Source organism: Medicago sativa, chromosome 7, assembly GCF_051527215.1.
Source record: "Medicago sativa cultivar Bolivia chromosome 7, Bolivia_mono, whole genome shotgun sequence".
Taxonomy (NCBI): Eukaryota; Viridiplantae; Streptophyta; class Magnoliopsida; order Fabales; family Fabaceae; genus Medicago; species Medicago sativa.
Window position 1 is genome coordinate 98,218,255 of NC_140755.1, and position 13,915 is coordinate 98,232,169.

Genomic DNA, 13,915 nt, shown 5'->3' on the forward strand with positions numbered 1-13,915 from the left:
AAGGATGCTATGTTGTGTTTTTTGTGTTTTTTTAAAAAGAAATATGTTGTGTTTTTTGTCTTGATTTTGGTGTTGATTGTTAATTTTTTGTATTGGTTTTGGTTGTTGTTGGTGGTTAAACTATTAAGAACTTGCGTAAAAATACTAATATGAACTTAGAAAGGGATTATCGATTTGCAACAAAAGAATAAATAAATAAAAGAAAGGGACATAGCCTAAAATTGTATTTGCTTTGATAGCTAGCTTGTTAAGATGTGAGAGATCATCATATCATTCAAAGCGTATGGTGTTGGTGACATGGAGTCCTATTTAGGGGTGTGCATAAAAACTGGATTAGCTGAACCAAACTGTAAATCTGGTGAACCAAACTAGAAAAGCCCAATTCATTTTCATCTGACCTGATCCAATCCATTTTGAAAAAAAACAAACCGGGTTGGATACCAATTAAAACGGGTCGGATACCCATTTATCTTTTCAACCCTGCAAAACACGTTAAACCCTAGCCACAATCTGAAAACTGAAAACACGATTCTTACGATTCTCCAAAACGCGATTCTCATGATTCTCCAAAATATGAAAACGCGATTCTCCAACTCCACAATCTCAGCTTCTTCCACTCCAAACGTGATTCTTCAACTTCTTCACAAATCTCAGCTGCTTTCTTCACACTTTCAGGTACAACTATTATCTTTCCTTTTTGTTCTTGTGTTTATGCATTGTGGGTTTTCGTTTTTGAATCATTTAGGCCAATAGTTTTCGATTTTGAATCAAATAGGTTTTTTAGAATGTTTGTTTTAGATGTTTTATTTGTGTAAATTGCTTAGATGTTGAGACTCGCTGGAACACAACATATTTGATGCTAGCAGCTGCACTTAAACATGAGAAGACATTTGAAGAGCTATGTTTTCTGGATCAGAAGTATGTGAATGAATTGACATCGAAGGGAAAAGGTGTGCCGACTCAAGATGATTGGAAACGTGTCAGGGAAATCCTTCCATTCTTGAAAATGTTTTATGATGCTACTGTACGCATATCAGGTTCGTCTTATTTAACAAGCAATATTTATATGTTTGAGATCCTTGATATTGGGAAAAGGATAGTTGAAATGTGCAGCTCTGAGGATGTTCATCTTCGCACTATGGCTCAAACAATGAAACTGAAATATGATAAATATTGGGGAAATTACAAGAACCTTAACATGATGCTATTGGTTGCTTTAGTATTCGACCCTAGACGTAAGGTGAGATTGGCTGGTTGGATGATAAGGCGGTTTTATAATAAGGTTGATTCTGATGCTTTGATAGCAATGTTAGAGTCTTGTTTGAAGTCTCTCTATGAAGAATATTATAACAGAGTTATGCATCCTCGAGGTAATTCAGAAGCGCCGCAAGCTTTTAATGGTGATAGTGACCTTTACGGTACTTCAGAATTTTATCTTTCAGATGGGTGTGGCACATCAGATAATGAGTTGAATACTTATTTGAATGAAATCCTTGAGCGCAATATGGAGATTAATGTTCTAGAGTGGTGGAAAGTTAACTCTGGCCGATATCCAATTCTTGCAAAAATTGCAAGAGACGTTTTGGCTATACCTATTACAACTGTGGCGTCTGAATCTGCATTTAGCACAAGTGAGAGAGTTCTTGACCCATATCGTAGCTCTTTAACACCTACCACGATTGAGGCACTTATATGCACTCAAGATTGGCTCAAAGGAGCATCTTCATCCTTGATTACAACAGAAGATTTTGAGAATCTTGAATTGCTTGAGCAAGGTATGATAGAACAAGTTGATACATGAATTATTTTTATTATTACTTACTATACTTGAGCATAATGAATTTTTTTATATCCTTTGTAGACATTTGTCAATCAGAAGAGGGCCCTAGTTGTTCAACTTCGTCTACTTCTACTGCATTTGAAGATGATTGAATGGTAATTATTTATATTTCTAAATTATTTCTTTAAAAAATTGGTTGCTATGTTTAGATTGATATACATGTTCCTGCAAGTTACCATTGATACATATGGTAATTTCATAATGAAGTAATTTTGGATAATCGGTTACCATTGATACATATGGTAATTTCACTATGAAGTAATTTTGGATAATCGATAATTTTGTTAACTGCTTCTGTATGAAAGTTTTAGTTAGAATAGTGAATGAGGTAGCTTGCAGTGTGATATTTTTTAAGACTAGACTGCAGTTGATGTGATTCCTGTGTCAAACTTTGAAAAGTGTTGTACTTAGGTTTTCATTCTTTGGATTCATTAACTGCATACAGTTTGTAAATGTCATTTATGTATATGTTCCTACAAGTTACCATTTATATAGATGTTGTCTGCTATCTCACGTTAATCTTGTCATATGACATCCCTTCATATACTATTGCTAAAATCCCTGCAATTTCATGATCACTTATCTGTCTTTTTGTGCCTTTTTTCATTTCAGAAAGAATCCTCTTCCTGGTGTTTTGGATATGTCAAACTTTTTGGCAATGATGGTTTCCTCTTGAAGTTTGTTGGTCTATGTCAAGCTCTCAATAATTTTTTGGATAGCATGGGCAAGAAGGGCATTCCTGTTTGACTTGAATTATTGCCAAGTTTTGCATATGATATCCATTATTATATTTTTAATAGTTATGATGATTTGACATTATGTTTAATAACTCAATCATTGTAATAATTGTTCCTATTTGACTTGGATTATTGCCAAGTTTTGCATATGATATCCATTATTATATTTTTAATAGTTACGATGATTTGACATTATGTTTAATATCTCATGGAGAAGGGCATTCATCATTTGCTATGTTTAGATTTATATGTTCCGACTTCTAAATTGTAATTATGTTTACATGGTGTGTGGACCAAAGATTTCAACGGGAAAAAAAAATCAAGTAAAAAAACCGGTTCAGGCAAAAAAAACCCGGTTCGGGCAAAAAAAACGGTTCGGGCAAAAAAAAAACTGTTCATATGGAAAACCGGTTCAGTCAAAAACCGGTTCGTAACAAAATCCGGTTCAGGTACCATGAACCAGTACTGAACCAGACTGAATTGTATCAAACCAGTTTTAAAAAAATCCAAATTGTTTGTGAAAGTAGATTTTTGATCCAAATTGTATCCATAAATCTAGTATGGATCAGTTTGGATAACCCATTTGCACACCCCTAGTCCTATTGCTCTGGTAGTACTCGTATATGGCTATAATATCTGTTTTCTTTAGGATCCAATTGATTATGGTGTCTCCGGTTAGATTTGTATATGGGAAAATGCTAACAAATGTGTTAAAGACACATTTTAACAACCTTAAATATGAAGTTTTTATAATTTTTTTTTGATAAATTCAATGCATTGAAAATTGAACTATTAGTGATCTTAGGACACTCGTTAGCAAAATCAAAGGTTGATAATTTTAAAAAGGAGGGGATAAGCGGTGTACCCCCCTCACAAAATTGTTTCATTGTTTGGGACCTATTGAAGCCAAACACAACACGACAACTGAAGGGTTTTAGGTTTTTTTGTTGCCACATTAACGACCACAAAACTACCGGTCCATCAACTAATTACTCTTTTCTTAACTTTGCCGCTAAACGGTTAACGCCAATACACCATGTTGTGTTTCAAAATCTTATTCGTTTTACAGATCATGACACCCAATTTAAGTCCAAATTATTGGTATTTTGGTTGGTAAGTGATCTTAATTCCATCGTAAAACTAAAACAACTAAAATTCGAAATCTTATTGGGTTTAGAGATCAATGACTCAATTTAGACCCATTGTGGAATTCTAAATCAAGAATTAAATCAACATTCATAGTTATTTTATGATTAATGATAAGTTAAATATCAAGAATAGTTGAATCCTTTGGGTCAGATGTTTTAAATCATTGTTTTCAATTCTACCTACTTTTTGTTTTGCATTTATTTCACCTCAAACTTAACTCCCTTAAACTTGTCAATTTCCTTTTATAATTTGGTTAAGTTTTAAAGTTGGTCATTTGAGAAATGATTTGGATCTCCACATTTTTCAAATGAGAAATGATATTGACACTTTTATTACAAGTAGTCTTAGCTCGATTTTATTAATTTTTGTGGGTTTAGCACCTCTTAAAGAAAAAAAGCAAAAAAGAAATTTAGAGAATTTCACTTGAAAGAATCTATGAAAGTCCAAAACTTAAGAAGCATGTTTGACTTTAGGACCCCATATTCTAAGCTAGAGAAGCTAAAGGTTGTTAGTTGTTACCCGGTCTATAGAAGTCTAACCAATTATCGAGCTCGCATATTTTAGCAACGATTATCCAACTACATGTAGGTTCAAACACTTAAAAATCTAATATTAATCATGCTTAATTTTGTTGTCAATAGTATTTAATAATTATTTAAATAGATTACGACACTTGATATATTTATTTATTCATTTATTTATCAAATTTAACACTTCAATTGAATCAATCACAAAAGATGTATGTGAACCCCTCAAAAAAAAATGTAGGTGAACTGCATTAATCTTTTATAAAGTTGTCAAATTCCGTTGTTCACAAATTATCGTTTATGTAACATTTTTTTTAAAAAAAATAACATTGATTTTATCACCTATAAGGATTTAATTCGAATAACGAGTTTATGATTTCAAACGCATGAATCCAACACGTTCAAAAAAATTGATAACTTTATTAATATAATTTAAGATTTTTATGTATTAATCTTAAAATATTTTAATCAAATTCAAGTGCTAAAATTTTATATTATATAATTTATTATGAGTGCTAAAAATTTATGAAATAAAATATTATTTAATTATATATTTTTGGACAATTTTAGAAAAAAAATGTCTAATGATGAACAATTGATCGAATCCGAATCAACTCACTCATTACCACGTTGGATTGATTCAGGTTGACAGAAAAAAAAATACATATTTTTTAACAAACTCAAACTTATAAAATTTGACAACTCAAACTTACAAAATTTGCTTGGATTGGCTAACATGGTGGGTCAAAACCCACTCGAAAAATGCTCTTTAAACATCTAACAATTGTTCACAAACACCTTAAATTTTTGCAAATGCCTCAACAGAAGTTAACTATAATTCGATGGTGAAACCATATTTACATTACATAGTACTCCCTCCGGTCCTTATTATAAGAAACAATTGACTTTTTTTGTTCATTGTGTAAGTGATGTATCTAGTCTATATTTATAATAAGATACATTAATTATTTCATGAACCTAAAAAGTCAACTTTTTCTTATAATAATGACTGGAGGGAGTAGTAACAAATAGCTTGCTCGTAAAGCGTTCCCAAGAGGTGGATGCCTGGATGGCACAAAGACCATAGTTGAGTTGACAAAACTTCAAAAGTTTACAAGCAAACGGTGGTCGGTAACTACCATTCAGAACAGAAGCAAACGATAATTCCCTGCGTTTGAAGCATTTTTGAAAGTTTAAAGTGCCGGTGAACAATTCTAAACTCGTGAACACACACCTCACATCACATCACATGTTAGTTGTTGAGAACAAGCAGAATGAGTTGACTGATCCTTTGCGACATACGGAGTATATGCATATGTTCACCAATTATGCCTTCAAGCTATTCTTGTCATGACTTGGTTTTCCTTTAAATGGTGCAAACAAAAAGTACAAGGGCCAGACTCTGAACATATCTTTTTTCACTACTGTTTTCACTACTGGTATCAACTCTGATTCCGTACATTTAAAAAAGAATAATGTTTTAAAACACACATAATTCATTTTTCTAATTGATTTCAGATGGATTGAATTTGAATCACGTTACATGCATTAATGCATTTTTTAACATTTGATATGATGCAACATGAGTATTAATTGAGTATAAACCTACAACTCTTTGGAAAAAAAAGTCAATGCATGCACATTATGAGAGTTAGAAAAATTATGTGAGACAAAAAGTATTTAAACCTATATATATGGTACAAACTAATAATTTTAAAAGCAATGATGCAATTTTGGCTGTATATAGTTTTATACACTAGAAAATAGTAAAAGAAAAGTAAAAGAACAGAGGAAAATTAATACTTATGCAGTTGTGCTGTTTTTTCTTCTTCTTTGTTTTGTGATCTTTGTGCTGATTTCTTTTATTAAGAAACATCCGATTAAATCGCATTAAAAATATCTCAAGACTTCACCCAACCTGACATTGTTAGTTTAGATATCTTTTATGCTGTCTTGAGTTCGAACTCAATATTTTTCACTTTATTTTATGTTAGTTTATAATAATGGTGATTGATGCTTCGTCAGTCAACAAAAAAAATTCCATTAAAAATGATTAATATTGACGCATCTTTCAACAATACACTTATCATTCATTAATTAATAAATTCATTTGTATAAGAAAGTGGAATGAAGGGTCCCATGAGCTTAACTCATTTGGTAAGGGATAATGAATGTGTAGGGTTCGAACTCCGGACACCCCACTTATTCATCTTTATAGTGAGTTTCTCTAGCCACTAGGCTATTTGACAAAAAAAAAGTGGAATGAAGGTGTGTGTGGGTGGGGGTTAAAGGAAAATTTAGCAATTTATATACTTAAAAATCCTTCTTTATTTTGTAACAAAAAATAATAATTTATTCTTTATTTAGTCATAAAAATACAAAACATCTCTTACAAAATTGGGAGAGAATTTAACAAAACAGACGAAAATAGCAAATTTCAAATGAAGTGGTAAAATGTGAAAAATAAAAATTAAAAGTTTGTATGACAATATTTCTTCAGTTATGCGGATAAACATAATTTGAGTCGGTATTTTTCATTCAAGCCACATGTCAAATTTTAACATAATTTGTGTAGAATACGAATTTTATAAATTCAACCGTTGAAGTATTTCTACTATATATCAATGTGTCCTAGTTAATGATATAACTAACAATCTCAAATTATTTAAAATTTTATATGTAAGTCCCTCAAAAAAAAAAAATCATATGTAAGATTCTCAAGATAATATAACAAGGCTCAACGGTTGAACTTATAAATTGGTATTCTGTATAAATTTTTTTAGAGGTTATAAAGTTATTAGAAGGAGTAATGATATTTTGACATCCATTTGATGACAACTTTGTTGACAACCTTGTTTTTCTCACTTCTTATTGGTCAAAAACAATGGAGAGAGAAAAAGGAAGAGAGAAGATAACAACATCATGTGAGTATGAGAGAGAAAGTTGTCCAAAAGTTGTCAAAAAGTGGTTGTCAAAATATCATTTCTCTAATTAGAAGTGTAACTATCTGAAATTTAACAATTATACACTACTAAAAAACTATCATTAAGTGATCGCTCAATCGATCCCTAAAGCGTTAAAGTCAGCTGGAAACTAAATTGAAAGAGAAAAAAAAGATAAAGAGAATGATATTATAGATGTAATGTATTGGTGATCTGATAAGAATAAAAATATAAAAATAAAATGAAATGTTGAAAAAAATAAGGTGTATAAATATCATTATTGTAATTTATAATCCTCATGTTCAAAAGGACTTGCAACAGTTGTCTTGCATGTTGTCCTATATATATTGTCGTCTCACTACTACTGTTTAATTGACATGTATATGCAGAGCAAAAGTGTAAGCAAAAAGTAATTCATATTCATCAGAACATTATTATTCATACAAATAAATAACTTGAATGTCCGAATTTATAACACCATTGCCCCCCAACAATGTAGATGGAGAAACCCCTGTCCCTGTCCCCCCTTGTTTTTTAGTATGGATTTAATTTGATTATGCATAGATGCAGTGACATGTGCTAGTTACATATATGTATAAGAGATCTTCTGTCTTTAGAATCTTTTTAATAATTAATACATGTATTTCAACAACAGTGGTGGAGTTTAGTATGGGAATGGATAGTTTTTTCCCATGATGGGAAAGTTGCACTTTTAGCCATTGATTTAATAGTTTTATATTTGGATGGCCAGGATTAATTACCTGGTAATGGTTGATACTTTTTGTTGAGTATTGTGTGACCAATATGTGGACCCCACGAAAATCATTTAATAACCATTTATCATTTGTTTTATTTATTTATTTAATTTGTTTCTTATCTTGTTTTTTCTGAAAAACTGTTTTTTTTTTCTTAAGATTTGGCGCGCGTGAAAACACGCCATGGGTCTTCTTCACCCGTCTGGGTTGAAGTCGGGTTGAAACGACCCGTATGTTTGACCCGATACAATATGGCGATTTGCGTAGCAAAAATCGACGATTCCAAAGGGGTTTTGATCGCGAGACATAAACGAAAGGATTGCACATGACAATTTTTTTCGGATTATCGACTTTATGACAGATTTAAGGACAATAAGTTTTTTATCTCTATAAATATAACGAATTTTGATTTTGGTCTCTAAAAAATTAAATTGAATGTTTTTCATTCTCGCAAAAAAAATATTTTGTTTTTGGTTTTTAATAACCATTTTATTTTCATGTAAATGTTAAAATTATAACTTTTTTATGTTCAAATTGTATGCATGTTATGTCCTTTTATTTTGTTCAACATTTATATATTTATATTATGTTCAAAAAAAGGTCAAATCATGTTAAAATTGTATTCGTTAGGAACAAAACATAAAACAAAATTTTTTTAGAGACGAAAACCAAAATTTAATACATTTATAAAGACAAAAAACTTATTTAATCCAAAAAAATTGACAAAATTATCAGGTAAAATTTTAAATTAAGCAGTACGTTAATATAATAAGTCAAGCAGTTCGGTAATAAGCTCAAGGAGAATTGTTAGCAGTATATCTTATTTTTGTGTAGTCTTTTTTTATCCGTACCTAATTAATATTGATTTTAAGAATAATACAGGGGGAGTACGTAATTAGTTTTGAACAGACTATATTTTCTTTTTCTCTTTTTTGCAAAAAAAACCCACTATATTTTGTTAACTAATCACTCCTTATTATTGAAATTATTTGATTAAAAGAATAATAATGGGCTACGTAATTGATCTTGAATTTTTATTTTAGTTTTGTTAATAAATTATTGTTGGAATTATTTTTAATTATAGAGTAATAATGAGCAGGGTTAGTACCTACTAGTCACTAGTGTGTAGGCGTAGCTTTTCTTTGTTTGCATGTTCAGAAAATTGGTCAGGAAAAAGGCAGAAGGTATATTTTATTGTTTGCCTCAACCGGTGGTAACTGCCACGTGCCCTTTAAAATGTAACTTTCCCATCCTGGGAAACAAGTTTACTGTCCCAGGCTAAACGCCACCCAACAACAGTATATTAGTTGGTATATGTCCTACCAAACTATTTTGAGATACTGGACAAACATAGCTAAATTGCAATAGAATATCAATATGATATTTATACGGCCATTTTACACTTTATTTTATCTCTATCTCTTCCGTCCTATTATATCGACATCATTTTCCATCAACGTGTATACACCCAAAGGAGTGTCCACCAAACATTTTTTATATATACATACACAGACTAACTAGTATGTCATAGCAAGGGAGAGATGCTCTCATGTACTATATATATATATATATATATATATATATATATATATATATATATATATATATATATATATATATATATATATATATATATATATATATATATATATATGCGCATCTGCGCATAAACTGCATAACAATATTCACAAATGATAATGAGAAGATGAAGTGAAGACCCTCCAAATCCAATTATATCTTAGCACTTAGTGGCATACAGGGTAAATCCAGGCAAAGTTTGGTCCTTCCTCATTCATGTTTTTGTATGTTTTTGTTCAAGTTGTAGGACTCGTTAACATATTTGTTGCTATGATTTAGTTTATTTAATATATTGCTCTTTTTGAAGTTCTCCTATAATAGAGAAAAGTGCAATTGTCATGAGATATTTTTCTTTGAACATTGGTATCTCTAATAATGTTCATGTAGAATAGAACCCACCGTAGCACTGCATGCTATTGGAATTTCTTTTATTTTTGAAGAAGAGTGTGTGATTCTTAGTTAGTTAGTTATCCAATTCTTTACCAATACAAAAATGTGTACCCTAACAGCTTCAAAAATAGATGGGTTACTTGTTTGTCTTTGGCTTGAATAAATGATATATTTTCCTTCTCATGTTTTTAAGGAAGAGAACCCTGGAATAAATGATCTATTTCCATCCAAGCAAGTAACCCAAATTATGATATTTTCATTCTACTTTCTGCTTTGTGTTTTTTCTTCTATTATTTTTTTCACTAAAAAACTTATTCGATTATCTTTATAATGCAAACACTTAAATGCATGTTTAATTCATATAAAATATTCTATTATTAAGTTTAATTCTTAAAAAAAAAAAATCCATCATTGTTTAGTCTCTAGTTTTGTGGTTTTGGTTAAAAAATACTCATCAATGTTTTGTCTCCAAAATCACCAAATTGAAAACTAAACATTGATGCAGATATTTTTTTTTGTCAAGTAGCCTAGTAGCTAGAATTCACGGTATAAGGTGAATAAGTGGGGTGTCCGGGGTTCGAACCCCGACCCCTGCATATAATAATGCATTGATGCAGATATTTATACATACTAATTTAATAAAAAATAAATATACTTTATATCCTTAAAAAAAACTTCATAACTACTAAATATATTCTATCAAAAGAAATTACTAATATGTGTTAGACTTAATTGCATTGTTGGTTGCCTAAGTTTTAGAATTGTGTGATCTCTCAAATTTAAAATGAGTGATTTTGACTCATCAAATTTACACCATTCCATTTACTAAATTACTAGTCCCTCACGCACGTTTTGACCAAAAAACACTTACGGGTTAATTTTAATGATATTTGTACAATCATTTTGTGACTAATTTTTTTCTCATATTCACATCATGTTTTACTTTATCTCTCTGTTGCTTTAGTTTTGCCTGTCAATATCTACTTTTTCTTTGTAAATCTAAGGTTGTCTCGTAAGTTGTCACCAAAATGGTTGTTCAAATAATAAAACCATGATAAGGATGTCTCTTTAATGATATGATGTCTCCATGTGTTTGTCAATGTGGAAAAATAACATTAAAAAAAAAAAAAAGGAAGTCACTCCACTAAATCCACCTTCTTCCTCCAAATCAAACCTCCATTCTTTTTCACACACTCATCTCCTCTCTCACTCTAACATTAAAAAATAAAGTTGCATATTAAACTAACAAGCTAAGAGTTCTGTTTTTTGTTTGAAATCAACATTTATAACATGTAGACGTAGTTATTTTCAATTGAAAATTTAAGGTACAACAACACTGCTTGCCACTAAAAAAAAACACTACTTCCCACTTTCTAAGGTATACGGCATTTCCAACAGCATAGAAAGCGTTGCACTATAGCTTAAAATGATGAAATTATTCCAAATACCATCCCAAATATCATCCGACAGTTGTTGTACAACTCTGAACATGCAAATCACATTGAGAGGTTGTGCAACTTTATTTTTTTGTGTGGTAAGAGAGAAGATGAGTGATTTTCTCTTCTTTATTTTTCGGATTTTTTTCTAAAACAACGTTAATTTTTCACGTTTGAAAACACATGAAAAACACATGGAGATGACAATAAAATTAGTCACGTAAGCATTTTTTGTCAAAATGTACATGGGAGATTAGTGAATGCAAAAGAGGACTACGTCTAAAACTAAGGGGACTAAAAAGGTGCAATTACACATATATGATAGAGTAAAACAAAACATATGTCAAACATCTTTCTTTCAAAAAAATATCAAGCATGCACGGTATTTTTTGAGTTGCAGGCACTCCTTATTTAATAATGTAGTTTTTTAAGTCAATTTTTTTTCAAACAAAAAGTCTATTTTTTTTTAAAGATAATATTTGAAAAGAAAAGGCATGTTAACCTACTATAACAGCTGAAATTTTCAATGTTCAACATTGGACCTCCTTTTTGAAGTGCACATTAGAGTCACCCATAAATCAGAGTAATACTTATCACTATTCTTATTATTAGTAGTAGTTATAATGTGTATAAATCAAATACTTATTAACCTCTTTAAAGATTTAAGTATATTCAGATACATAAAGAGATAAAGAGATGTGGCTAAAGGGATATTTATAGATGGCTTATAGTCAAATTTGAAAGTGTTATAACCAAACAAATTTTTTCTAATCATATTTCAATAAGCATGCATGTCTTTAGCTTCTTTTTTATTAACCACAAATTCTTTCCATTGGGGAAATCGCGTATGACACTATATATGAAAAATATCTCTCAGCTAAAATTCGAGCACTAATTCCTAACATTGTGGAAGTATAGTTTGAGGTTATTTTGTCCTCATCATTCTTCTTCTTTTGGTTATAATGTTATTAGCACAAAATTTTCACCATAATTTAAAATGACTAATCTCCGTTGAATAACATTAGACACATGAAATGGGCTTTCCCCCTCCCAATTTAATTTTCTCCATACACGAGTCGTAAATTAAATCTCTCATTACTTAATTTAAGTCTCTTACCACTTAAACCAAATCATTCTTGGTTATCATCACCATTATATCCCACTTTAATAATTTCACTCGTTCACATTACATATATTGTTCACACACTTATATACAGTGGTATCGTCCAGCAGAAGGTGCATGATCTCCTTATCATCACAGTCTCAGCTGCTGATGTAATCAATGCTAGTTCGAAAAAATACGAGTGAAGTTGTGAAACACTTATTTGTATCCGCTTGTATTTGTCAAACCGACATTAATGAGTTCACTGTCTTCATCTCGAGGATACGTAGGACCATGAGATACCATTAGAATTTCAAACAATGTTTTAGCATCTTAAAAGTATAGTGTTTTGTAGTTTATCAGAAACTGCTTGCGCACTAGTGCAACAAGCGCTGTGTTCCATCCAAAACCCAAACTCTTGTGCCCAAAGAACGTAACAGTTTCAAATGTTAATCAGATGTCACTTCTCAATTTAGTGAGTACTAGTGCTAGATAACAATTTTCATTTTCATCTGTGATGTTATAAACTAACACGTCCCAATTCTGAAAGAAACTGAATAATATTAATATGCAACTTACAATTGAATGACGTACAATTGAGGAGGTTGGGTAGCTCAACTGGATCGAGCTAAGGGAAAATGAGTTGGAGGTACAGGGTTCAAACTCGGACAAATGAGTAAATATTAATCTAACAAACTAACTACTAACAAAGGAGTAAATATTAATCTAACAAACTAACTACTAACATTTGTCATTCAAGAAAAGAAAAAAAAAGTCCCTCAAAAGATGATAATTGGAACATCACTAAAGTAATTCTGCTTTTTCGGTAGTAGCTGTAACTGCGGAGCATCTTTGACAATCTAACAACATTCCCCTCAACGACAATAAAAAAATACTTTATGGCAATAATGAGTTCTTTGAATTTTACGGGTAATCCCAACAGATCAATTATGTCATTGAAACACATTAGAAGTGCATTCCAATCACATCATACCTAGAAAACATGGAGCAAATTTTCATTTGCCATCAATATCAATATTTTAGAGGCAGGGTGGAAAGTTCAGGTACTAGACTTTTAATGTCCTTTGTAATAATGCATTCGAAAAGATAATAAAATCTATGCTGTGAAGATATTTTATTCCATGATAGAAAACTCACCCTGTATTGGTAAGTGTTTCAGTGCATTTTAAATATCAGAAGTTCACCCCACAAAAAATATCAGTATAGCATTTCAACTTTGATATCTTAGTGATGAACATGGCAGATACAAAAGAACCTAACTGTGAAGATTATCACTGCAATTATTGGAGATACCAATGCCCTAAGCTCACCAGCCGCACAATCGGACTGGCTTGAGGATGGGATCACTAGCAAATCGCTACATGTACTGAGCTAGTGAAAGTATAAGAAGAAATTTTCAGTTAATAAGGAAATAAATAGATTGGGGAGGGGGTGGGAG

General features: G+C 31.0%; 1 protein-coding gene and 1 long non-coding RNA gene across 2 annotated transcripts; one reads left to right on the forward strand and one right to left on the reverse strand.

Moving 5' to 3' along the window:
• The first annotated feature begins 822 nt into the window (after positions 1-822).
• LOC146910956 (zinc finger BED domain-containing protein RICESLEEPER 3-like) lies at positions 823-2,750 on the forward strand. Its single transcript, XM_085726374.1, has 3 exons — positions 823-1,775; positions 1,862-1,935; positions 2,453-2,750. Exons 1-2 carry the CDS (start codon positions 857-859, stop codon positions 1,930-1,932), a joined length of 990 nt encoding a protein of 329 aa, XP_085582500.1. The 5' UTR covers positions 823-856; the 3' UTR covers positions 1,933-1,935; positions 2,453-2,750.
• A 10,177-nt stretch (positions 2,751-12,927) lies between these two features.
• LOC146910957 (uncharacterized) lies at positions 12,928-13,848 on the reverse strand. The gene is made up of 2 exons (XR_015019008.1): positions 13,615-13,848; positions 12,928-13,450 (listed from the first exon to the last, which is right to left on the reverse strand). It is a non-coding gene; the product is annotated as an uncharacterized LOC146910957 (long non-coding RNA).
• Positions 13,849-13,915: the final 67 nt, after the last annotated feature.